This window comes from Zeus faber (assembly GCF_960531495.2).
Source record: "Zeus faber genome assembly, chromosome: 1".
NCBI classification, from domain to species: Eukaryota; Metazoa; Chordata; class Actinopteri; order Zeiformes; family Zeidae; genus Zeus; species Zeus faber.
In genome coordinates this window covers 59,301,899-59,329,570 of record NC_137193.1, presented here as the reverse complement: position 1 = coordinate 59,329,570, position 27,672 = coordinate 59,301,899, and the positions used below count along the sequence as shown (strand labels likewise).

The following is a 27,672-nucleotide window of genomic DNA, read 5'->3' as shown; positions in this document are numbered from 1 at the left end:
CAGTCATCTATGAAATAACTTTATCCCCTTTTTGACTGGTTGACTTCTTCTTATTTACATCAGTTGGTATACTGAAAAGGTGGTAGCCAGTCTCATTATGCAGAGCTTGGTTGCCCGGTTGCCCTCGAGAACCAGAGTAAAATTGGCAATCATTTTGTGGCCTCTGGTTTGCTCTTTTAACAACCACCTGTTCAGTATTTTTTATTTTTATAATATATAACAATAAATACAAACCCAGAAAACTGGAAAATCCAATTTCAACATTTTATTTATTTTTTTACCTACATAAAGTTAATCCTGCACATACATTACGTTTGCACGCAACACGACATTTCAGCCATTGTTCAGCCACTTTCCACACACACACTCACAGCCAGCCTGTTGCAGAGTACTGCACAAGTCTTGATTTTCAGTTACGTGCAATACCGTACCCGCCCCACCCTACCCGTCGACACAGGATCCGCGGCCCGACACACAACAGCATGTCCTGCCACTGTTAAGATCATTTGGTAAGGCTTAATCAAGTATGTTTAAAGTGATCATTTAGATCATCATGTGAAGTTAAGTTTTAATTTGGGCCATATGCATGTTCTCGTTGCATTGATTTACGACAGGATTCCCATGCACTTAAAAATGTCCAAGGATGCATAATGGAGAGGGTCTGAGCCATCTCCGCTATGCTGAAGCCCCATGCCGTATGAAAATCTTTGTTCCACCCAAGTGGCCCCGCCCCACGCACACCCACCAGTACAAATATATCGACAATCACCGATTGTTGACGAAGAAGTATTAATCGCACGGGACACACACCACAATGCATGCACCCATGTGGCCACACACACACACACACACACACACACACACACACACACACACACACACACACACACACACACACACACACACACACACACACACACACACACACACACACACACACACACACACACACACACACAGTGCTGGGCCAAGAAAGCTGCATATGCAGCTTTTAACCCATCCCAGCCTGTCCTTACTCAGGGGGGGCAGCCAGGAGGAGTTGGCAGCATACACCAATGCACCAGGGGAACAATTCCAAACATCCCTCCCTGGTCAGATGACAATCTTGTGCATGTTTTTGGTGATCCTTATGATGTTATATGGAGGAAACCCCACAAACATGCAAACTCCACAAAGAAAGGCCCATAATCGAGAGATAACCCATCCGAGCACAGTACCAACAAAGCCTGAGGTGGGAATTAAACCCAGGACCTACTTGCCATGAGGCAGCAGTGTAAGCACTGTCCCACCGTGCCCCTAGAGTGGGGAGCTACTTTTAAAAGGAAATATGCAAATTAGAATTTACCATTGTTTACAATGAGGGAAGAAACAGGACCATTGAGATTCCTTCTGTCTATGTGGTGAGCATATATCTGTACATGTGGGTGTAACAGAGAGACAGAGAGACAGGCTAAGTGTGATCTGAAGAGTTAGTGTTATCACGGCTCTTGCCTCTTTTGACTTGTGTTTCTGTAAAATATCAGATAAAACACCATTTAGTTCGGTTTGGTTACTGTAATAACGCTTTTAAAATTTATTTTATGTCACATTTTCATTATTAAGCTTACGTATAACTGCACAGGATGTTAATTAGTCAAAATATAAGATAACTAAAAATGGCAACCATATTTTCAGTTTCGGCAAACAAAAGCTGATGCCGCGTTGCCAGCCTGGCAACCAATTTTTGAAGTTAGTGTGGAGCCCTGTGAGATATATATATATATATATATATATATATATATATATATATATATATATATATATATAATGTAATATAGAATCGCATAGTTCGCCATCTCATGGCATGTCAAATAGAAAATCGTGGTCCTTTCTATCGAAATCAAATTTAATTGTTACGAGACACTTTCCTTGCAAAAGTGGTGGAGTGGCTGTTCCAAAGGTGCATCAAGGGGGACAAACTCTGACGGCCCCAGGTGTAGCTGAAGCTACTTTGTGTCGGCCGCAGCCCGGTGAAGCACCGACAGCAGACAGCCCTCTCCTCCACCAACCGAGCCAGGCTTTCTTTACGCCATTCACTGGGGCGCTGCTGGAGAGATGGGAGCAGCGAGGCGTAAAAACACTTCCCCTCCACGTTCCTCTTTTCTCTCCACTTCTCTCTGCTCTCTTCTTCTCCCAGGAAGCCAGCCCAGAGGTCAGCGCAATCAGGACCCATGAGCAACAAAGGGCCCTAGTTAGGCGTCCGGCTCAGTGCCCGAGCCAAAGGCCAGCTCAGTGGGGCGAGACTGTCCATTAGGCAAGACCCTGGAACACCCCGGGGAACATGGAGGGAAGGGTTAGAGAGAGGAATAAAAACACAATCAACCTCAACACACATGCACACACACACAGACACACACACATACACAGATCATACAGGGCCTTGTTTGACACTGCTGTCAGGGTGCAGTGAAGGGAAAAGACGAGACCCGGTGACACATCCAGACATCATACGCATACATGTACACAAATACACCCCCACACTGTTAAAGGCCTTTGCAGACACATACCCACACACACAAAAATACACAAACACACAGCATGTATTCCTAACTGGTAGTGTTCCTCACCCTGTGCCCTGCTGCTCTGACTTTACAAAAGATGGCTGCAAGTTGAGCACAGAAGCAACATCCGGGCAAACTATGGCCGTGCTCAACAGCCATCCGCAGCGCGTCATCTTCCTCCTCACGCTTCCGACGGAGTACTCCCTCTTCCACTCCCTAGCTCCTCCCTTGGTCAAGCCCGGCCTACGGTACACACACCTTCCCATGAGCTGATGCCATTTAACCATAGCACATGCAAACAAGCAAATATGACCCATTATATTTCCAAATGTAATTTTCTGATGGAAATGAAAAAAAAGACCCATCTATGTTGTTTTTTTTAATATTTTATTTATTTTTGATTCTTTAATCGTAATTTCATTAGAAGGGATTTTGAATAGGTTTCACAGACTGGCAGGCCAAAGCTTACTCAGCACATGGATGACCGCATGAATATTAGAATGAAAAAGATTAATGATTGATGTTTTGATTCAGGCCCGATCTAAATAAACTTGATTTTCACTCTTCCTATCATTTCCTTCACCGATCCACTTCCTTCCTCTCTTTGCGATCTCCTCAATCAGCTCTAGGGGTCTTTACACTTAACACTTTCAATGACTTCCCCTTTCCAATTGGCCCCTCCCTTTGGCAATGCATCTTGCCTTCACCCATCTTCAGCCCTGGGAAGGCTTCATTTGTCTATCCTCCTCTTTCAACGCCGTTACCTTCCTTTCGGACTGGCTTCCCCAAGTGCTATCTGAGTGCCTAGGTCCAAGACCACATATCATTCTATGGCAGGCAGTCCACTCCCCCTCCATTGCCTTAGCCTCTCCAGACTCCCCCTTTCACCCCCCAGCATATCACTCCCCTACAACCACTATGGTCCCTTACCTCCCTGCCACCCGACCCCCACCCGGGGAGGGTCATTGATCAGCTCCCCAATGACTGTGGGCAGCCAATCAGGTCCGATCCACTGGCTGCTCTGCCTCTACTTCGGCCTCTGAGTTCTGTGCTACCTTCCCACCCACTCCCCCCTACTTCTATTGGCCATCTCTCTACCTGAGCTGTCTTGCACCCTCCCCCGTCATATCCTACACTCTCGGTCACCAATCACAGCATGTCAGGCAGCTTCTCCTGACGGTGCTGCCATGTCAGGGGCAATGCTCACCAGCCACAAGAGACCTCCCTCCCCCTTTCTTTCGTTCCCCCCTACTCTGTCTCTTTTTAGGAATTTTTGGTCTTGAATCTATATTTTATGCCACCATCTCAGTATGTCCACTCAAAGGCTGGGGCTACAACTAGGTCTGTGTGAATGGGCGGCAATAGCGGATCATTTTTGGTTCAGTTTTAAGCACCCATCTTCTCATATTGTCTCAGCACATTTAACAGTGGCTGAAACTTAATTGCTGCAATGTTGGCAAGGCAGTGAGATAACTGAGAAATTAAGGAATGTACGGAACAAACTGGAAGACCGGCATCGTTATGAAACTACTTTGGATAACCTGCTGCAATATGCAGTAGGTAATCCTAGAAGAATTAAATGTATAGCATTTTTCATCGCCCAAACAAATTCACAACCTTGTTTCGAATTTCAAATTCCCTGCCATTTATGGCCGGAAGAGCCTTCAACATTAATTTGTAGGCGAGGAAAGTCAGTGGGAAATCAGTAGTCCTGCTGCATGCAGTCACTGGCAGGTAATTTCTACAGTCATGACTTTCCTCCGTGTGTCTGTGGCTAAGATGCAGAAGCGAGATGGAAAATTTCAGTTTATTTTTGATTACCGATTTCCTGCTGCTATTAGAAGGGAGAAGGAACAGCAGATAGGGGTGGGAGAAAGACATGGAGTGAAAAAAAATGTGGAAAGGAAAGAGGGAACACTGTAGCGAGACAAGGATTAAGAGAGACAAAGATGAGTATGCATCAGATGGAACTACTGGCAGCATGGAGAACACAGACGACAAACCGGGGGAAAAAAAAAAACAAAAGTCACACATAACATTATCTGCGTGTGAGAGGGAAAAAGAAAGACGGAGAGAGCGAGAGAGAGAGCCACAGTGGATACAAATGGGCGAGTAAAGGAAGAGAGAGAAGCAAATCCTCAAATAACGAAGAGTAACAGTGCATGAGAGGCGAGACAGAGATGTCAAGAGATAAATTTGTTTTTTTTAATTTTTTAATCATGCACACGTGTATAAGCACAGTTTAACGACACAAAGTGATGTAAGAGCACAGAACAAGGTGAACACAACATTGTTACAGGACACATCCGTATGTTATTGTAGGATGAAACCAACTGACCACACCAAATGTGCCTGTTAATTCTTGTCTGCGACATTGAACATCCCTCATAGACACTTCGAAGCTGGCACTTCCAATCTCACAGCAAGCCAAAAAGAGGACTTTTTTTGTGTTGGAACTTGGCCAACAACTGTTTTCTTATAGCACTATATCGGTGGGTTTGACAGGATTGGAGTCCAAAGCCCTGGCCGCTGTGTGCAGTGACATGTCAATAACAAAACAGTATTTTGCACCAGTAGATTGTAGCAATAGGAGGAAGGACCGGTGGTTTTGAAGACTGCGGAGCAGGCTGGAGCTTCTAGAAGTTAACAAGCGCCGTCTGTCAAACTTTGTGAATGTTTATCATAATATTCTTTGTGCTTTACAGAGAAGCAGGCCTTCTGTATACCACACTGTGGCTGCCTGGCAAAACCATTTTCTTTGTGTGTGTGTGTGTGTGTGTGTGTGTGTGTGTGTGTGTGTATGCTCTTTCCCTCTTATTTTCCCTACAACTTTGGGATGAGATCTGAGAGGAAACGGACAGATTTCCATCTGTCTGCTTCATTTGGGGGAAAAAAATAAAAATAAAAAAATAAAAAAATACTTCCTTGCGATTCAAATATATGCTTTACCCCAACATCACTCTCTCTTCATGCCTCTCACTCACTCTCTCTCCAAATCTCCATCTGTAGATGACCAGGGCATCGAGAATCTCAGGGGCTGAGGGAAGAGAGCGGCGAGGGAACGAGGCAAAGACAGGGAAAAAAATAACAGAGAGGGGGCGAGAGAGAGAGAACTAGAGAAAGAAAGCGAGAGAGTGCCTCTCACTTTCCCCAGCACCACCCTGGCGTGCCAGCCTGCAGTCTGTTCTTCTTTGAGCTTCTATTCTACCACAGAACAGAAAAAAAAAATCAATTCATATTTCCATAATCCACGCTCCGGTCTGTCTGCCTGTCTTTGCCTCCCTCCCTCTCTCTCTCTCTCTCTCTCTCACTCCATCCCTCCCTCCACCTCTCCCCTGGGGTAGACTAACCCCTCCACCCCGATCCTACGGCCTACAAATGTCATTGCGCTGAGCAACAATAACGCGCCAAACAAAAGGGGGCCTTGCTCTGAGCCCCGAGTCCCTCTGTGGAGGCTGTTGGCTGCTGCTGCCATATGCTGACCAGCCACGGAACGATAGAGAGAGAGACGGAGGTAGACTTTGGCTAGGGCAGACTTTCAGCTCCACAAAGAGGAGAAGCACTAATCCTGGTAATGAGGCCCGTGAATGCAGTCTTTATGTATACAGGGGAAAGGGCCAATCCCTCTGTACACAGCACGCTAACTGCCCGTCTTAAGGGCCATCCTATCCACACAAACCACTCGGGAGGGGAGGGGGGGGGGGGGCCCAGAAAAGGACACATTGTAGAGGGGGATGAATTAGGCTCGTGTCACCATATCCAACATCACACGTCCCAAGTACTTTTCATTTTGATATTTCATTTCTCTCTCACTTTCCTTTCTTCACGTCGCTTCCCATCCGCCAGACTCCATGTGTTCATTCTCACTTGGACTCTCTCTCCCTCTCTCTCTTTCATTGGATGGCCAGAGCGGTTTATAGAGGGGCAGGTGGATGTAGCCTGGAGCATTTTCCTGCTACTAAACCCGTCAATTCCTCAAAGTCGATCAGAGGGCTCTTTAAACCCAACGGCTTGTTATTCTGCCTCCATGCGTATGGATCTTCTCTACAATTTGTTGCGCTCTTCCCTTTCCGTCCTCCCGACGTTCCAGCCGGTTCTTGCCAGAGCACAACCTTCGGCACCAAAAATAGCGTGTTCTGTCATCTCACCTTCACACAAACACACAGTCTGGAAAGCTTCCACAGCAGAGGGGTACAGTCAGAGGTCGTCGCATCGTGCTAGGGAGTGATGCATTTCCCGGTCTATTTACAGGACAACAAGTGTGACATCACAGATAAACACACATATTATGACGTGTCGTATGCTTGTTTGGAGTGGGCTTGGTCTAGGTGTGCGCGTGTCCGTGTGAGAGAGAGAATCAGAGTCATTCACTATCGTCGATGCCACCATCCTGATCTAGTGGTGGTTTAAAAAAAAAAAAATAAATAAATGTAATAAAACTACAAAGCGCCATAGTAAAATATGAAGGAATTCCAAAGTATCAGTCCGCTGTCTCCCTGTGTTTGTCCTTCTCAGATGTTCACATTGTTCAAAGGGCTGTTTAGGACCACACATGGGCCTGTGTGACAGGAGACTTACCTGTGAAGTGTTTTTTTGTGTTTCCAAAACATAAAAGACAAATTTGCTTTGCAAGGGTTTTGTTTAATTGGTTTCATTCGTCTAAAGATGTGAAAAACGTGAGAAACAACCACTAAAGCAAGTACAGAGAAAGACATAATAGTACCTCCCTAATATTATGAAGGGACAAAGAAGCACAAAAATAAAGATAGAGGAAAATGCACGAGAGGCTTGAGATAAAGAGAGAGAGAGAGAGAGAGAGCGAGAGTGAGCAGAAACGGAGGTGTGCATTCCTGTCACGGTTGCATGATAATTAGTGATTCGTCGGTTATTGAAGATCTGCTCACCGGCTTTCATTATTCGCTACAGACACTCAGCGAGACAGGGAAGAAAGAGAGGGAGAGCAGAGAGGGAGAGAGAGGGAGCAGGATGGGAGATGTCGTGGCGATGACGCTGATGGGTGTGTGTGGGTGTGTGTGTGTGTGTTTTGGAGGTTACCAGAGAACTGCAGGGTGAGCGAGGGTGTGAGGACGAGGAGAGGAGGGGAAAAGGAGGCGGAGGGGTGTCTCAAACGCTGAAAGGCTAAGGCAACCAGAGAGAGGGAGAGAGAGAGAGGCGGGAGAGAGAGGGAGCGCGAGAGAGAGAGAGAGCGAGCGAGCGATAGAGAGAGAGAGAGACTGCAGGAGGGAGCACGTGCACAGGGTAAGCGCATACACTAAGCACCAAGAGAGGGTTCGGGAGAGTGAGAAAAGGTGAGATTGAAAGAGAGTGAGAGAGAGCGAGAGAGTGACAGAGAGTGAGACAGGAGGAGGATGGGAGAGAGAGAGAGAGAGGTGGGTATTGTAGGAGGAAGGGGAGGAAGGGGAGGAATGAGAAGGAAGTGTGTTCCAACCTGGTCTGTGTGGTCCTGGGGGAAGCTCCACAGCACGGCTGGATCTGGAGGTAATTGACAGACAGCATTAATCAGCTGGTGAGAAACTCAGCGTCTCCGCGAGCCGCCTCAGAACACATACATATTAATGAGAGAGGGGTGGGGGCAAGGGCGGCTGCCGCCAGTCGGTGCACACAGACCTCCCCCGCGCACACGCGGACGCACAACTTTACTTATGGGCTCACAAGACACACCAACATGCTTATAGCACACACACGAGAGACAGAAGCAAGGCTCTTTCTGTGCTCTTCATATGCTAATCAATGTTCTCCATGTAGATATGATCAACTGAATTGTACTAAACTTCATCTGACAGAGGCACAAACCTTACTTTGTTAAGCTATGACGGACACTGAAGCATGGTTATGTTTTCATTTTTGCTTAGATTGTACTACCTCAAAAAGGTTTATTATTATTATTATTATTATCTATAAACTTTACTCGATATGAATTCAGACCGAGCAGAAAGCTAAACACGGGGCTTGGTTCAGTGACTCAGGAGCCTCCTAAACCAGCTCTGGGGGCAATGCCCTGATCCCCATTGGGGAAGACAGAGGAACCAGGGAGAGGCGAGCTCTCACCTGTCAAGCTTACTGTCACGGACTATGTTATGGACTCTGGACTTTGCTAAGCAAAACCACAATCGGTTCAAACAAAGACGGGTCATTTTGTTAACAGTACATAAGCCGGAGTATACATACAGTAGGTTGAGATTAGCCTCCACACCTGACTCCTGAGTTATTAAAGGATATTTCTTTAAACGGGTCATGGACATGAGAAACCTTTGATTCAGGTTCAGAAGTGCCAGAATATGATAATGAAATTTGATTCACGGCATTTCAATATCTATAACCATCTCATTATGGGTTTTCCTGATCTTGGTAAATGTCCTCCTAGCTCAGACCACACCAAGGATATGAGAGAGCGAGAGAGAGAGAGAGAGAGAGAGAGAGAGAGAGAGAGAGAGAGAGAGAAGAGAGAGAGAGAGAGAGTGAGAGTGAGAGACAAAGAAACAATGGACAAACAACCGACAGGACGCAGGGGACAAAATCAAAGACGTCTTACCATTTGGGAAATTTCACGGACCCCATTTTGAAAAGAATGACTCCCAAATAAAAAAAATAAATCAGCACATCTCTCTCTGCTTTGGACCCATGAAACCACTCTAACTATTAACCCCCCCCCCCTCGGCTGCTGAAGATCCACCATGGTTAGGGCAATTTTATGCTTATTTTCTGGGTGAGAGGATGGGAACGGCTGCCCGAAAGAGGGGGAGAGAGGGAGAGGAAAAAAAAACAAAAAAAAAAACGCAAGAATTATCAGAGGAGCGTGAGCACGGAAGAGGGGGAACCGAGTTTACCTCTCCTCTCCCTTAACTTTGTCTCCGCCTCCCTGACTCGAAAACGGAACATCACACCCTCATTCCCGCCATCTACCTTCTCCCCACATTCTTCTCGCTCGTGCCGCTTCTGCTCCTTTTTTTCCCTCTAAATCTTTGCTTCTCTCCATTCCATCATCCCCTGCAACCCTCTATTAGCTCTCTGTGCCAAGTGCTTGCCCTCCTGCCTCCTGCTGTTGCATTGTGGGTGTGTGGTTGCAGGCTAGGTTCGAGGGCCTGTCCGTGGATCAGGGCCAGAGCTGGGTATGGGTGGGTGGTGGGAACATGTGGGGGGGTTCTGAAGGGGGTAAGAGCTGAAAGTTGAAGGTTACGGAGGTGAAGAAGCCCCCCCGCTGCATCGCCAGGGGACACGAGTGTCACAGTGACAGACCAGGCACTGGTTAACCCCCCTCCCCACACACACGCACACACACACACACACACACACACACACACACACACACACACACACACAGGAAGTAAAATAATAGATAATCATAGAAAAGATGAATTGTTCAAAATGGATAGAAAAAAAATTGTCAAAACATTGTACATCATCTAAAATGTTTTGACATTTACAGAAAACAATTAAGAAGAAATGTTTTTCTTCATTGCCTGACTCAATGTCAAAGCTGATCTCAAAAGGGAAAGGGACATTGCAAAGTATCAGATGGAGGTGGAGCAGATGGAGGAAATACTAATTACTTTCCTTCCAGAACAGAGTAACGTCCATCCTGAGATTGTGTAAATTGCTATGTTCAATGTGGACGCATAAATCCATGCATGCATTAACACACAAACACACATGCATAACACTAGTGGTGTCAGCATTCTCCAAATCCACGATTCGATTTTCGGTTTTTAAGGTCAAAATTTGATCAAAACTATTTTTTCCCCCCTAGATAAAAATAAAATAAGTAAATATAAAATTACTTTTTTTTTTGTTACTTATTACACTACTTTTAAGTTCATCACCAAAATAATCACAGAAAAACAGATGCGTCTTTTGGCCGATCAGTGCGATGTTTTCTCCAAACAAAGGGATGTAATTAAATACATCTAACACTCTAGATGTATTTAATTACTCTGTTTCCTGCTGCTCCACTGCTCCCACCCGCGTTCTCACAGTCCGGTGGCAAATGCCTCGCGTTTGTCCCAGTTGGTTAGGAACCTCCGCACTAGAGGACATTACGTTTGTGAAGGTCAGGTTCATTTCCGACTTTCATTGCCACATCTGGGGAATTAATGGACATTCTGGTCAAAGACACACTCTCTCTCTCTAATGTGTGTCACTGTGCAACAAATTGGATAAACTTATACTGAACTTTATTGTTATGTTTTCGGTGATATTCAAATTCTATTTAAATTTCGTTCCTGCAACATAACTCAGAACCAAACTTCATGAAACTCTGTTCAGGGCCGGGCGAGCCGCAGTCGACACCCCCCAGTACAGTGCATTTGTTGACTGGCGGATTTTGACCGCCCCAATATGGCGATCATCTTGGACAATATTACCCAAAAAATACGGGGAGAATCGCATGAACCTGCTTGTGATTTCGAAGTTCAAAATCGAACACTAATTTGGTTCAATTTTGAATCATGACACCCCTAACAAATTGCCATATAGCCTAGTCTGAGTGAGGAGAGAACTAAATAAATAAATAAAAATAACTGTCCCTAAAAATTGGGAACAGAATCAAAAAAAATTAGAATAATTTTAAAGTCTGTCTATGTTCACAGAAATCAACATACTTTGATACTTTTTTTTTTTTTCTTAATTCCCATTTTGAAAATTTCCATTTTAGTGTGCCTTTTACCAGACAGACTCAGCTAAAGGTCAACACACTGGAGCTAGCTCGGTAGGGAATAGAAACTTGACAACATGTAATGAGTGTATGTTATATTGTTCCATTTCAGTTCAAGGCCCAAAGGACAAATTAATTGTATTTTGTTCTTGAATTGTGAATTGCAAACTTTAATTTTTCAGGCCTGCCAACATGGGCCCCGAGAGCATTGGTCTGTATCATGAAATCTCCTGAAGACTCTCTTGAAGCCAAAAGGTAAAAGCATGTTGATTGCAATTCCTAAAGTTGACAAATTCTATAAAGAGCTTCTGGAAACGGTGCCAAAACACATAACACAGTGACAGCCCGAGTGACAAGAGGAAATCATCCCATAGCATATTTCACCCCGTTGATGCACAAACATATCCAGCGGGTGTAAATTGAATTGAAATCACCTATTGGGAGTGAAGGGTTCTCTCTTCACACCCAAGAAAATGGTGCTGGCCACATGTGATGGTAAGCTTTAGGACTGACCATCGGTCTCTCACCATTCTTTTGAATATGAGTGTGTGTGTGTGTGTGTGTGTGTGTGTGTGTGTGTGTGTGTGTGTGTGTGTGTCTGGACAAATGTGATCTGTATGTGTAAATGTGAGGTGTGTTTACACAGAGTGATAGTGAGCTTGGGAGTGCGTATACAGCATGTCCATTGATCCCTTTGGGGTTCAAGCATGGCTGACCTCAGACAGCCGGCACGGGGCCAACATACAAGCGGCAGCCGCTGACAAGGGAGGGCGAGGCGGCGGCGGGGGGGGGGGGGGGGGTGACAGTCCCAAAATCAATGTCCTGACCGTTCAAGAGATGCCTGTCTTTACAAGTCGATATATGCTGAGCTTTGAAAGGGGCTGAGAGGAGGAGAGCTACAGGAAAAGAAGAAGTATTTCACAGTAGGTGAGTAAAAGAAGGAAGGGAGGGGGAAGGGGAAGGTTAATAGGTGAGGCGTTGTTTGGGGAGCTTGGAGGACGGCAGAGGGGGAGAATGGGCGAGATGAGCGGGGTACAGAGGCAAGAGGAGGGGAGAGGGTTAATAGGTGAGGGGCGCCAAGATCTAATGAAGGGCTGAAAGGAGAAAGACCGGGAAAGGGGCAAACGGGGACGAAGGGTGGAGGAGCGGGGTGGATGAAGCAAGAGAGGGAAGGAGTCTGGAGTGTCGCAACTAACAACCACCTCCTCGACACTCAGGTGGATGAGAAAACGCGACGGAACTAAACAGAACAAAGTGGCAGAGACCGCCTCGACTTGCATGGTCTGCACTGAAGATACCCCACGCTTCTACCACTCGTTTCCCAACTTCTGTGCATTTCAATATTTGAAATAAATAGATGAAATGCCGGCACAGAACGTTGCCACTTTTACTGACGGCCAAGGAGAAAGACCCCTCACACACCCACCACAGCATCATTGCCAGCGCCTCGATAACACACAGTGGACTAGTTTTAGCCACTGAATCACAAAGTGCTTCCTTTTAAGAGTCGCAGGCGCCTTATCAAAATAGAAGCGGCAAAAGTACAGGAAGAAGCAAGTGACACATGCAGACGTACACCCGTGGCGCCGAAAGCTAAGCTCATGCGTTGCGTGTGCTCAATTAGAGAAGTTTTAAAGCCTTGTTCGGTCTTCAACTACCAAGGAGAAGGAGGTTTAAGGCAAAGACAAAAAGAGAGCCAACCCAGATCCAGCGTGAATGCACATTTAGATAAAGGCCTCTAGCCAATAAGTCTCTTTACGAGGGGGAATCAAACAAACTCAGGGCCCTGATGGCCAAGCAAATTCCAACCATTCTCAGGGCATTGAGAATGCACTTTTTTCACCTTATTTCATGAACTACTGAATGTGCGCTGTGAGTGAATAGGGGGCCTGTTTGTTAAGAAAGGCCAAATCCCATATGGTGAACAGCAGCTCCGTTTGTTGAGAAGAGAGGCTGTGAAAGCCACCGGCAGCCCCTCGCCTCCATCCGCGCTCCGGAGATGAAGGGATGCCGCGCCTGTCTCTCCTTGTTCCTCTTTTTTCCTCATTCCCTTTGCCTCCTCTTCTCCCTCTCTCTTGGCCAGGGGTTAAACTGCCGCCCTCTAACCTCCTTGGCAAGGACTTCATTCACTCCGTTTCTCTCACTCACTCCGTCTCTTCATCTCCCAGAGATTTTCTTTCGCAGCATGTAGTGCTTTCGGATTAGGCCCCCCTCGTATGCCCCCCGGACAAAAGCATTGTCTTAGCCGCTGCCCGTTCGGCGCTAACGGGAGGAAGCTACAGCTACTTAGCATCCCAAATACGGCCATTGTGGACACAGGGCTGGAAGGACCCTGCCTTGGAGGCCGTCTAGACTTTGAGCCCGGGACGTTTGGAGGAACAGAGGGAGAAAATCCCATCAGCCAGTGGAGTGAAAGTTAACTAAGGTAACCTGCTGTGAACCTGATGAAGATGTCAAGCCAACATATGGCAAAAAATGTCTATTGTCAGAACAAGGAGATTTCTTCCCTCCGAGGATTGAGTATAGAAGAGGAGGAGAGGCTGAGGAGAAGACTGAGGGATTTAGGGGAGGGGGGGGGGGTGGGCTACAGAACCTAAAGGAAGAAATAACTGTGGTGGTCATCGTTTTACTTCTGGATCAGCAGTCTCATTCTGGCTGGGGGGAGGCCCAATCCCTACACTCACAATTAAAGGAGTAAGCAGATTAACTGGCATCTTTCAAAGGCCAGCAGAAAGAAAAACACATTTAAAACATTTTTTCCCCCCCTTCCATTTCTCTTGCCTGTCACATCTCAAATTGCACCCTGCAAAAGGCATTACATTTCATGCTGATTTAGTGAGCATAGGTCCCGAGAAAGGAGAAACCTTGTAACGATGATATGGTCCTTAAGTTTACCAATACTGATTGGTCACACCACCTTGTTTAGAGCAGTGATCACAAACACAAGTAGAGGTGGTACAATTTTCCTGATTGTATGGAACAGAAAAGATCTGTAAAATTGGCATCTAGACCTAATGATATTAAGGATTATATTAATGACTCTATCAACGTAAACGTATCATATGAATTCTTAAAAAAAAAAAAAAAAAAAAGGTGTTAATGATTTGAGTTAAAGATGAATTCTTTCATCAGCTCGAAAAAAAATTAAAAACAAAAAAAAAATAGGTCTACATTTTTAAACGAGCTCCCAAATAACATTCCAATACTTGAGACATTTGAATAAACAAAAACAAAACCAAAAAAAAAAAAAAAAAAAAAAAAACCTCTGAGGTAGAGCCTCCCTTTCCAGCTTGAGAATCAACTGGCAGGCTTCACGTGCGAGCGAGGCTGGCCTGGGGGATTCACATTGCCATTGCTACCGCTCCATCTGAAGAAGGCAAACAACATCCTCAGCCTCACTGGAAGGAGAAGAAAGAGAAAGCTGCACCGAGATGATGTGACCCTATTAATGCCACATTAGTTCTTCCATCTCCTCTGCTATGCGAGGAGAGTTTCTGCAGGATGAATTTAGAAAGCGAGAGGGAGGAAGAGTGGGGGGCTGGGGGGGGGTGTTCGGGGGGGGGGGGGGGGGGGGAGTGGAAGAGATACTGTCTCCGGGCTAGTTGGGACGCAACCCAATTTCACAGCTTCACGAATGAGCGGCACAGCATATGGACGCAAGCTTTGTGACAGCCTTTGTGTATCACCACGTATCAGCGCTGATGTTCCCAGTCAGATTCCATCCCTGTGCAGAATTATGTCAAACACCGGCACCACATGGCCGCATCCTCCAAACAGCACTCGGGTGGCGTGTTTGTCGGGATGTTTGGCTATTAAAAAAAAAAAAAGAAATTAATAAATAAAACATTATCTATTGAGACATCGATCCTAACACTCTGCGTGCCTCCTCAGCTTTTTCTGCACTGCATCAAAGTATGGTGTTTAGTGCTGTGGAAATAATTAGTGGCTAATTATTTTGAAAAAAGCTGTATCACAGCAATATCTCTCTTCTGATAAACGGTACAGTAATTTCTCTTTGGTAAAAAAGTGAGCCTGAAATCGAAGCTGTAAGGCTTTTTTTTTTTTATAACCATGTCGTCCAGCTACACTAAAGGGGTCTAATAGCAACAGCTTAAGGCTAATGGTGATGAATCCTCTGCTGGGGTGGTGGCCTGCTGGTTGAAAAATGCCAACATTTCTTCAGGTAAGCACACATTTCACTCCATATGGTCCAGCCATCTGCCTCAGTCGAAAAAAAAGAAAAAGAAAACTTTAAAAAACACTGCAAATTAATAACTCAATTGATAAACTCATATGCATAAAATAAATGAGAATTAGAGAATATCTTTCATTATTACGCACATTTTTTCTGAAGCCTATGATTACTACAAGTATTATTTACCCACAAGTATAAAGTTTATCATCTTTTCTGATGACGCCAATAAACCTTAAGTAGCAGGTGCCATGTTGACACGGAGGGCGATTTGTTTTCATGAGCCCAGTCCAAGGACTATTGAATAGATTCACCACCGGCACCGAGCCATAAAAAAAAAAGGGGGGGGGGGGGCGGAGGGGACTTAACACTTTCAATGAGGTCATTTTCAAACCCTTATCGGTGCCGATAGAAGAGTTTCTTTCTTCTGGTCTTTGTGGCGGTGGCAACGTTCACTGTGACTCAGTAATGTACAACACAGCAGCTCCTTGAGGTACAGAGGGGATCGATCTCAGTCAATGTCATGTGGCACAGCACCCAGAGGCAGCTACACGATGCTGATGACAGAGTAAAGCCTTGCCTTTGGCGGCTACATACTCTGTGCCGCAGAGCTGCGATTTGAAGTTCACATGCAAAGGTTGACAGACAGGCAGCTCTCAGTCAGTCTGTCAGTCAGTCAGTCAGTAAGTCAATCAGCCAGTCAGTCCTTCCGCGGGGACGGCAGCACAGCTGTATCCGTGAAAAGGATACACCATCGCCTGTTCCCAAACACGTTTACGAGGGCCCCGTTTAGGTGGGGGATCGGTTGGGGAAAATTCAAGATGGACAAACACCAGGATGTACTTCCAATATCCACAACTAGACATATACTTGCGCTGCTGCACATTCAGAAACCCTCTGTTGGCCTTCAGTTTGACTTCAGCTGCTTCAGGAAAAAGGAAATGTAGACTGTCAGGAAAACACAATTATAAAAAGGTATACCTTAAGCAATAATAAATCAGTAAGGGTAAATGTATTCATAAACATTACACAATAGTCCACACAAATCTGATTTCTCCTAAACAAGTGAAGTAAAGCACGACAAACGAATTTGCAAAATATCCCAACAACCAACTTGAAGTGTTTTTAAACGTACTGTTTCTCATTGACAAAAATCATTTGTGAGGTGTAGGGAACACAGAACAAAACAAACAGCAGAATAAAGAACCGGTCAACGTGTCAATTGGAAGCGTGGCAGATAACAACAAGCCGTGTTTTTCACACCATTCATCCCACGAAGCAGCAGCTCTGGTGAGCCTGTCTAATCCGGTTTGTTTCTGCACTTTCATTCACCACAGGCTGCTCCCACTAACTATGAGTTAGCATTTTACCTCCCGGTATGAGGCCTGAGCCGCTCCTGTTACGCCGGACGGGTCCCCCCTTCGAGTAAAGGTAAAAGATTTTGAGGGCAAAATGGAGAGCAAGGGAGCTAAAGACCCAGGCCGCGTGCTCATCCCCTCTGGGCCAATTAGACGAGAGCATGCGTCACGTTTGTGTGTCTGCATGAAAACAAAGACCGAGTGAATGAGTCACATGATTCACAATGACAAATAGTAAAGCAACTCAGACCATCACAAAGACAGCAACATTGACCTACATATTTATTTATTTGTTAAAAAAATTAAAAAAAATGTAATAATAAAATAAAAATAAATAAATAAAAGTTACATGAAAAATGGGCCAGATCACAAATGCAGGGCCAGTAGGCCGATGGTTCACATATAAACGGCATCACAGTCACAGCTTGTGCACGGTGATAGTCGACGTTGGCGTGGCCCTGGCTGGGAGACATAGCCCGAGGGCGTGGCTGTTGACATGTAAATAGCAGGGATGGAAGCTGAGATGACAGTACAGACAGTGGCCTGCATAGGCAGTCTGACTTGACTTGTGCTCGCCTTGGCCCAGAAATTAAGAATCCGACATTCTGGGACTCGGCGCACATACCGACCCCCAGAGAAGCCAATTTCTCAGACTACAAAGAGGAGCGCACGTTCATCTTCCCCGGTCGGCTTTTATAGGGGTCTACGGCGCATTCTTCCTGGCCGTGGCAAAACAACAGAGAGTTCCCTTGCACAAACTGTGTTATTGGCTCCACTTTGAAAGCCATAATCTATTACTTTAAATCATCCACCAAGCAACGGGAAGATAACAACCATGACAAAGTGTGTTTAGCCGTGATGCCAGTAGTTCTGAGGCCAAACGCCTTCTGTTTGCCAGCGCCGAGCAGTTTTTGCCTTATTTCTCTAATACGGTGCCTTGGTTTTGACCCCGACCTCAATATTTAATTAAGACAGTGCTTCTCACAGCGTGTGGTCATTTTGTTCACTTTTCTATCATTTTAGTTGGCCGGTGCCGGTTTGCTTAAAGCTCCCACCTCATCTTATATTTTACATTTTCTGCTGTTTTTTTTTTAACTGCTAAAAGGATATCAATAGTTTTATGAACTCTTTGGATTTTGAAGGTTTTAAAAAAGCAATCATTTATTTCAACACCACCGTACACGGTTGCCTCATAGCTATAGAAAATGCAAGACCTGCCTGGAACAACCAAGAGATGATGCAGTATTAAACCGTAAAAGCAGGCCTGTCATTCAGCCTTGACGACAAAAAATATATATATCAGCCAAAAAACTATTAGGCTAAAATCCTGTAATTACAAAAACAGCTCAGCATGATAACCGTGATTCTCAACATATTTTACATCAATGCTGTATATGAAAAAAAAAAAAATCCTATTTGCCAGATTTGGGTAGATTACTAGAAGCAGGGCTATGATGAATAGGAGTTGAACAGGCTAATCCTGTTGGTTTGTGGGCAAAACTAGGCCACGTTGGCATTACATTCATAAGAGTCAGCCAATCATTGTACTTTTAGTCCGAGGAAGGGTCTGAGTTTGTGCGCGTGCGCGTGTGTGTGCCATCTGTTGTGGTGACCTGTTACATACACGCTTGTGGTCGTTCCCTCTCATCTAACAACCTCTGTGCATAGATGACTACAGCATTTTTTCTTTGAGATGCAAATACAAAGCATTCAAGCCAGGTTGACACACAGCACTTTATACAAGCCCCATGCTGTAATATACCAAGTGCACACGGCCAGTAGGTAGGCAAACATGCAAAATGCCACAAACAGTGATTCTGTGAATCTCTCTCTCTCTCTCTCTCTCTCTCTCTCTCTCTCTCTCTCTCTCTCTCTCTCTCTCTCTCTCTCTCTCTCTCTCTCTCTCTCTCTCTCTCTCTCTCTCTCTCTCTCTCTCTCTCTCTCTCTCTCTCTCTCTCTCTCTCTCTCTCTCTCTCTCTCTCTCTCTCTCTCTCTCTCTCTCTCTCTCTCTCTCTCATCAGATCCCTACTTTTTTTGCCACGCAGAGGAGCCTAAAAATAGCCTGTGAGTGTCGGTGCCTAGAAGTCTTTCCATGTTCCCTCAGTCTGGCAGCACTTGCGAATTCAGATGAGGTGTCCTACAGCTCACACGCACGCATGCACACACACACATGCACACATGCACACACACACACACACACACACACACACACACACACACACACGACTTCCCCATATTAATTGGTCATATTTTTGGTGTTGTACCTACCTGTAACAGCTAACAATAAAAATAAAAAGAAGAATAGTCTACTCACTGTTGTTGTGTGTGTGTGTGTGTGTGTGTGTGTGTGTGTGTGTGTGTGTGTGTGTGTGTGTGTGTGTGTGTGTGTGTGTGTGTGTGTGTGTGTGTGTGAGAGCGTTATCCGGTAATTGCCGGTTTTTGACCAGGAAAATCTGTTAAAGTCCCACATATTTAAATCTCTCTGGTCATATGTCTCAGGGAAATAATTCCCTCCAAGCACAACTTGAATTAGTGTGGGGTGGATCAATTTGATAAGAGTGTCTGCAGATCTGTTCATTTCTACGCTCAGGAAGTTTCAACTGGAAGTCAATCAGTTTGGACGACCTAAATCTGATCTGAAAGCTATACCTCTGACCAATCACGTCTGTCGATATAGAACTAAGCCCCGCCCCCTCCCTCGTGGACAGGTGGCGCTTGTAAACACAGCAGAAACGGAGCTGCAGCATCTACAACTCTGAGGAGAAACAGAAAGATGATGTATCGCTGGGACACATACATCCATAGTTTGGTGGTTTTTTTGGATATATAAGTTCCGACCTAACGCAGACAGTAAATATTCATTGTGTAAAATATGTCGACGGGACGTCCTGACGAAGACGGACAACACCACAAACTTTATTATTTATCTAGACCTCCTTCTTGTCATATTAACTTTGTTTCTGATTTGATCAAAATGTTATTTTAGTGAAATGTTAAATCAAGCAGCTGCACTACTATTTGATTTCAAGTAGTAATATTTGTAATTTTTATTTATTTATTTTTAAAATGGTGTTTACTGACAACACTTGTTTTATTTTGAATAGTTGATGACACATATTATCCATCTACATGCCTTGATGATGTCATTCTTTCTATAGCCTGCTTATCAATTGTTTTTAAGCTCAATAAACACAGAAAATCTTTGACCGGAATCTCTCCCATTTGTCCGGGAAATTGAAATCTTCCAGGACACGTTGATTGGCACCAAGTTTGTCTATCGGACACTCTGGTGTGTGCTTGTGTGTGTGTGTCACAACTCAGAAGTGAAAAGAGAGGTCATGCAGTTCCACCTGAAAAGTTGCTGTTTGTTCGCTCTCTTAGCTCCCCCCATAGAGCCCCTCTGTCCCGTCATAATCAGTGGGACAGAGGGAGAGTGAGAGTGAGAGTGAGAGAGAGAGAGAGAGAGAGAGAGAGAGAGAGAATGGACAGAGGGAAGAGAGAGGTAGGTTTATGGCCTCTGGAAAGACTTGTCCCGCATGTTTCTGGGATGGAAATTTAGTGGAGAAGACAGACAACTATAAATCAAACTAAGTGATAGTGCACTCGATCACAGGGGGTTTGTGGGAATGGGTTGTTCCGCCGACGGTCACACTTTTAATAGTCCATTTTCCCAATCTGACAAGAAAATCACGGCTGGCCTGAGTCAATCAGGACGACATCACACACTCCCACTCAAATTCAGACAAACACAAACAAACGAATCGGAACTGAACCCAACAGGCAGCACAACTTTACACATTCCCAGTGGACGACTGGCGGATCAAATAAATCCTGGTAAGAAGAAAGAACTACAATAACACCAGCCGGAAACAATTGTTACTTCAACATTTGCAACTGAAATAAAATGACAGGCAGAACGGAAAATCCATTCCAAAACAAATTGAATTGAAATAAAAATTCCCAGCCTAATCTAGAAATATGCTCTATGCAACACGGTCATTGCAATGATTTCTAGTGTCAACATCACATCTCAAAACTCCACTTCAAATCCACAATTAACAACATCCACTTCTGTGGACGCTGTTAATTTCAGCAAACATATGTGCAGAGAGAAATATTTGGACTCAGGAAGCATGCCAAATGTCATTGAAAGTATTGATAAAAGAAAAGGGGACGGCACACCCAAGATTAGCCCTGGCTATTTGGATAAGACAGCCACCATGAAATGCACACAAAGTTTGCTGCTTTAAGTTGAACGGTCGGTCAAACACGATGGCGTACAGAGCGTGAAGGAAGCGGGAAGGGACTCGCACTCGCTAGAGTTCACTTACACTGTGGGCGTCAGACACCGTTGCAGGGAAGTTATGAGGCTTCCTCATTCAATTAAACAGAGAGAGAAACAAAAAACCCTGCGACGGAGCAAGCAACTATTTTGCTCTTTGTGGGGGAGCCAATTTAGCCAAGTTAAATGGTTGAGACTAGACAGAAAGACTGAAGGGCCGGGAGACAAAGAAAGAAAGTGAGACCCAGGGGTTATCCCAAAGGTGTGAATAGAGGAGTATGGCCTCTCTAATGACCAATCAACACTCTCCTGGCTGCCACGGCATCTGTTGCTCTCCCAATGGCCTCCTGCCTGAGTGCGAGTCCGTCGTGACCCCCACGTGCAGTCTGCAGCCAATCAGAACGCAGATCTATGGTCAAGGAGCAATTTTGACATTTTGCAGAATGTCAGCATTCAGCCTTTTCTAAAAGTTCTACTACACAGGCGTTTTGCTCTGAAAAGGGTGTGGGGTGTGGGGGTTGGGGGCGGGGGTGCAAGCTGAAGGGAAGAAAATAGCTTGGTGGAATCTGTGAAAATGGAATATCACAGTGGTGCTTGAGGGGGCTACAGCACAGAAAGAAGCAGACTGATAACTAGCTAGCTAGCGGGAGGTGACACTCCGAGACCCCAGGGTTTCAGTGAGAATGTTCGAGAAGCAAAACAAAAGTAACTTTTTGTAATTGGTGCATTGGAGCAAAGAAGGTTTAAAGGCCATGTAATTCAAAGGTGAAACAGGTCTGCTCTCGAGTGTTGCAGTCCCGTTTCTTCGCCGGCATCCGTGAGCCAAAACCTCATCCAAGTGCGTTGAAATTTCTCCCAACCAAACCGTCAACAGTGCATTTCAATACAAATGTCGGCCTGTCTCCAGATATTAAGGCAGACATTGAACTTGTCAATAGCCCATCAAAACGACATGACACATGCTCAATGGTATAGAACCCATCAGCTGTCAATGGCACAATGCAAACTGGCACAAGCAGAAGATCAAAGCCAGAGGAAAACATTGACAGATTTTTTTTAACAGCGTTCCCCTAATTGCAGCATGAATGTCGTTGTAAAATTGATATGCTGATCCATTTACTTTATTGCTTTGTTACTGGGAGCAATCTGGCTGGGGGAGCAGGAGAGGACAGGTAGCATCTGTCCCCACCTACTGCCTTGGCAGTGCTAGCGTCATCTGCTAGCTTTGGCAGCATTTTGGAAGCAAATCAATATGGCTCTATGTAGCCAGGACTGCTAGTAGCTAGCATGCCAGTCACGCTCTCAGGCAGCACTTTTGCACAGCCTGAGCATCCACAGTGAACTGAGCCAACTGAGCTGAGCTGAGTGCAGTCGGGGCTGAACAGAGAGGCCAGGTCCCCGTGGACCTGCTTGGGGGGGGGGGGGGGGGGAAGGCCAGCGTCAGTCATCTATCCACACATCTATAACTAGAATATGGGGACAAATCCAGAGATGGATCAACTAAAATCTCTATTTTTGTTAAATGAGTCATTCAGTGAGTTATCAAGGGCCATTTGAGAAAATGGTTACCAAAATAATCAATTGCAATATCACACGTTTGCTATAACAGATTAATGGTGTGTTACTGTTGTGTTCTACAAGCAGGATAAACAATGACATCCAATCTTCCCACAGTGTCATGAGATGAACCTTCCAACAGGAAGAAAATCAAAACCGCGCCGAAGGTGAGGACGCTAAATGACACGTATTCACACGTCACCCTTATGACTAAAAGATTCTAGCTTCAAAAGCCTGAAAGGAAAGCTATTAACTTGATCTGAATGTCTGTAAGTCAGACTTTGTTCTCAAAAAGTAAGGCAGCGATGGCAATGCCGCGCACGGATGAACAGTCACCCAGGACAGTCGAATGTCCCCGCTGGTTGAACATCAAATACTCAGGGCTTCTGATGAGACTTTGTTAGCAGCGGTGCAGTAGATGGTAAGTGAGGAAAACCCAGAACTGTTATCTCTCTATATAATAGTAGACAAAGTGCATTCAAGCAGTTTTCCCTGTATCCTATAGTTGTGATGCAAATTCATCCTGGACCAATGACGCTGTCGTGTCCCTTCGGGCTCGCATGCAGCCTTTGGTGTGTGTTTATATGACAAAAACATTAAAGCCAGTCCTGAAAATGAACAGCAACTGCTAACAGTTTGTTTCAGTGATAGTGTACGCTCGATAGTGACAGTGTGAAGCGACTGTAGATGTTGTCTGACTGCATGGGTTTCTGGTGTTACTGCAGTGGAGCTCCACGGCGGGACGAACGCAGAGGAAACATTTTATTTGGGTACATGGCAATTACCCTCCTAGCCTGCACGCTTAGTCTTACAATAAATCACTCCATAACTCTCATTGCATGAAATCCGTAGCAATACTAAAAATGATATCGCTAACTTCATTTCTGCATACTTGCCGACTTACTGGTCCAACTCTCTTAATACAAGAAAAGCTGGGCAATGACCAAACGTATTATTTGTTGTGGGGAAACTCCCCTCAGACATACGATAGCTGTCACACTGTTGCGAGTTTCGTACCTGCACATCCAGGATGTGGTTAGAACTGACAACCTTTTAAGTGAACATACTGAGCACTCTTCAACAGAGGCTTTTTGACAGCCTAAACACCAGAGAAGACATACAGCACAAATAAGAACCAAAAAAAAAAAAAAATGTTCCAGCGTGAAACCTCTATTTCCTTAATCATATTGAGAAATGAGAAATACCGGTGGGCTGAAAACTTGTACCGCTTCTCCAAACGCTGCTTAAATTGTGTTGCTATGACAATTTAATTATAGCGCTGCGGTTACGCCACTTCACACCGTTGTTTGTTTGCCTCTGCAAAGCAGCGAGAAGGAAACGTGTGAATATGAAGTGGTTTTGAAGCTGCTCTCTGGAAGAGTATCTAACTCTGGAAGGCAGGAAGAGCGGGTCTGGTTTGTGGCGATTGCCATGGTTTCAGAAGCTTCCCAAAGACAGATCTGATTAAACTGGAAAGATGTGCAACATATTTAACTGAAAGTAAAGCTGTGCAAAATGTAGCACAAAATGCGGACTGCACAAACGAGAAAGGTCATATCTTAAGTGAACAGACCGACGTATCTTACATTCACACGTAATTTATCAGTTCGCTGACAGTATAATAAAACCCCACGCAACTCAAGGTTATGGATAACTGGAGGCGTATCATTTAACATCCCATACACTTTAGCCAAAGTCAATTTAATGAACGGGAAATCAATCGGAGTGAGGGGGAACGTGTTCATTTCTCAGAAATGTAAAACAACTCCTCAAAAAGAAAAAAGGAAAAAGCAATGCATCACCATCCTCGAACGGCTGACAAAACTATATTCATCCAGCAACCCCGGGAGATTCCAGAAATCATAACTACTTCCTCAAGTCTCAAGTTATCCAATGAGGATTTAGTGCAGGGCAGCTCCGCCCAATGACTGCACAGATCGGGTGTGTTCCATTAGACCCGGGCTGAGTGCGAACGGAGCCGTGCAGCTATGCTCCCGGGGCCGGAGTCCGGATATGAGCCTGACCCCGGATCACAGGGGGGGGGTCGGTTATTACAGAATAGGTCGGTGGTTTATGAGTTTGGTTTTAAATCTAATATCAGAACCGCATCCAAGGATAACTTTCCCTCAACTCTGGTCAACTCAGCAGCTGCACAAGTAAACCATCCACAGAACACCTCTTTAACGTCAAAACCGAGGGGAGAAAACAAGAGAGCTGGTGTAATGTGCAAGCACGACTGTTTTAACATGATATTTGGCTTAGGGGTGTCACTGGATATTGATGTGAAATATGGGTTGTTTGGAAGGCCCATATTCATAAAGGTTGAATATGCTCTCGTTCATTTCCTAGGTTAGTCCGGCCACTTTCTTTTTTTTCCCCGTAAAGGCTACGTCTGCCGGAATGTTTGAGCATTGCAAATGCAGGAACACACAAGCGTTGCTCACAGTCTGTCTGTGGTCAGCAGGAGACTGACAACTCTGCCGTGGTTTGACTGAAAACTATGACGGCGTGCTCGATCAGAGTGTAGTTTCGAAGGAGACGAGCTCTGGGTAAGTAAGGAGAAAAGGAAAAACGCACTTTCTGTACTACAGAGCAGGGGACTCGTATTAACCTGCCGCGGTGTTGTTCCCGAAAAGGGTCATCTCAAGAACATAGTAAACAACACCACGCACATAATAATTGTGCTTACTGTGCCAGGCCTGACTCAGGAAAACAGACATGTGATGTAGCTCGGCCCTCAGGAGCAGGAAGTCTAACTTAAAGAACACAGCGAGAGCATGTGTTTCAAGACTAAACACCGCTGCAAACCCAAAACATTACTCAGCGGCTGCAAAGACTTAAAAACAATAACACTGAAATCAGCAACACTGACAACCACTTTTCATTTAAATAGTATACAGAGGAATATAGCTGATTTGAAATAATTTGTTGTTTCCATTAGAATATTATAATGTCATTTATTGACAGCTGTAAACAAAATGCCGTGCTTATATTTATTAAAGTATTATAACTTATAAGGCTTCTAACAAAAGCACACAATAACTCTCAAAACAGTAGTTTATACATGGTAGAAGCTATAGTGATGGTAACTGAGTAGGCCTGGGAATTGTTTAAAAACAATTACGATACCAGTACTAATACCAATACCTTAAAGTGATACCAATACCAGAAGAGTACTTCATTCGGTCCATTTTTTTTTCTATTATACCCATCGTGTAAATGGAAGCATTCAGTTGTGTAAAACATCACCACTACTCCCGATACAAATGATTTTTACATACATTATACATTTTGAAAGGGTTCAAATTATTGAAATATTGATCAAATAACTGTACAATGAAGTATTTGGGCAGTGTCATTTTAAACAAAAAGCCAGTACAGGAGGAATGATTACAGTGAGGAAAACCTCTTATAGTTGATATGGATGACTGACTGTTGTTTTAGGACACACTTGAACAATTTGAACCAATCCTTTAACGGACTGCTGTTGTTGTTGCTGCTGCTGCTGCTGCGGTAGTAAGCCAATCACACGTCGCATTAAATCCAAAAACGCTTGCGGTGAATCATTCTAACAGTCAGCAGGTATCGTTTGACCTGAGAAGTTTCGATAGTTAGGATACCTACCTTCATTTGCCGATGTTGGGCACGCCACTTGTAGAACCAGATCAAACGTTCTTTCTGGATACTCTCTGAAAAGACAAGAAAGATAAAATATTCAGAGAAGGTGGAGAATCCCTTAAAAAAAAAAAAAAAAAAAAACATCCTTACAACTATTGTCAATTTTTCAATCACAACTTGGACGGTGACCTGCATCCATCGGAGGAAAGGATACGGCTTTCGATGGATTGATTTGGGGTTTTATTTCTTGGTCTCTTGAGGCGGTGGGCATATCTTTTTTTTTTTTTTTTAATCCGAGGGCAACTTGTCATCCATATCGACAGGTCACTGACCACAACTCGCTGCGACGCCAGATCAGTGCATTCTTGCAGGGAAAGGCGGATGGATCGGCCCCCAACAATGAAAGCAGCGGATGGAGTGTCACATACATGACACACATACATCGAACAGCTGAGTTCCATCTAAATAAAGTATCAAATATGGGATTTCTTAAGAAAAGAACCTCACGGAGGTTCATCACTTGGAGTGCATTCTCGTCAGAAGGTGACTCCTCAAAATTCAGCCAGAGGTCCAAAAGTGTCAAAAACTGCATTTCAAAGTCAGGGCGTTGGGATCAAAACGTGTTGGGGGGGCGGTTTTTAGGAAAGATGACACATGACAAGCCTGTGTGTGTGTGTGTGTGTGTGTGTGTGTGTGTGTGTGTGTGTGTGTGTGTGTGTGTGTGTGTGTGTGTGTGTGTGTGTGATAAGGAGCAGAGTGACCCCCATGCTGCCCGGCCAGCTGGCCTGAACTGCCGGCCGGCCGGCCTGCCCGCCCGCCTGCTACACCCCGCTGTCCCACATTCCTCCACCCATTCCTCCACCCACTACTCCACCCATTCCTCCACCCATTCCTCCACCCATTCCTCTGCATTTCTAACATCATTTAGTTGCTTGTGAGCGTGAAATAAGTTTGAAAAGAATAGAGCGGCTTACTTTATCCGGCTGTCCATGGCTTACAACATCGCGACAGCTCTGGCTTGTCGGCGGCTTTGGAGGTGGGAGACGGATCTTCTTCGCCTTCCGGAGCGACGTTTCTCCGCCCGCAATCTACCGGGGACCGGTGGAAAACGGCGACATTGCTTCGCGGGTCGAGCCGTGCGGGGAGCCGTGCGTTCCGACCTGCGTGCGTGTGTCTGCGGCACGGCGGCGCTTCCCACAACAAACACGGTAAACCCGGAAGTGCTGTCACACGGCTGGTGACGTCAGCTCGTGGGCGCGCACCTTACGGCGCACGTAGAAGCCGCATACGCGAGAACGAGTCTACTTGGCTATAAAACAAGAACAAAAAGGTATTCTGTTTATTCTGAGGAAACTATTCTTTTTTTTTTATTTAAATATACATGCATGCGATAAATTATCTTCAATATATATGTCTTAAATGGTGTGTGTGCGCGCGCGCGTGTGTGTGTGTGT

General features: G+C 45.0%; 1 protein-coding gene across 1 annotated transcript in view; it reads right to left on the bottom strand.

Annotated features, from left to right (window-relative positions):
• Positions 1–27,419, bottom strand: part of dennd1b (DENN/MADD domain containing 1B) — a gene marked incomplete at its 3' end in the record, with an annotated part of 109,854 nt that extends 82,435 nt beyond the window's left edge. Inside the window, 3 exon segments of the mRNA XM_079997989.1 lie at positions 7,990–8,033; positions 26,225–26,289; positions 27,193–27,419. Coding sequence (XP_079854115.1) covers positions 7,990–8,033; positions 26,225–26,289; positions 27,193–27,209 — 126 coding nt within the window. The 5' untranslated portion in view covers positions 27,210–27,419.
• Positions 27,420–27,672: the final 253 nt, after the last annotated feature.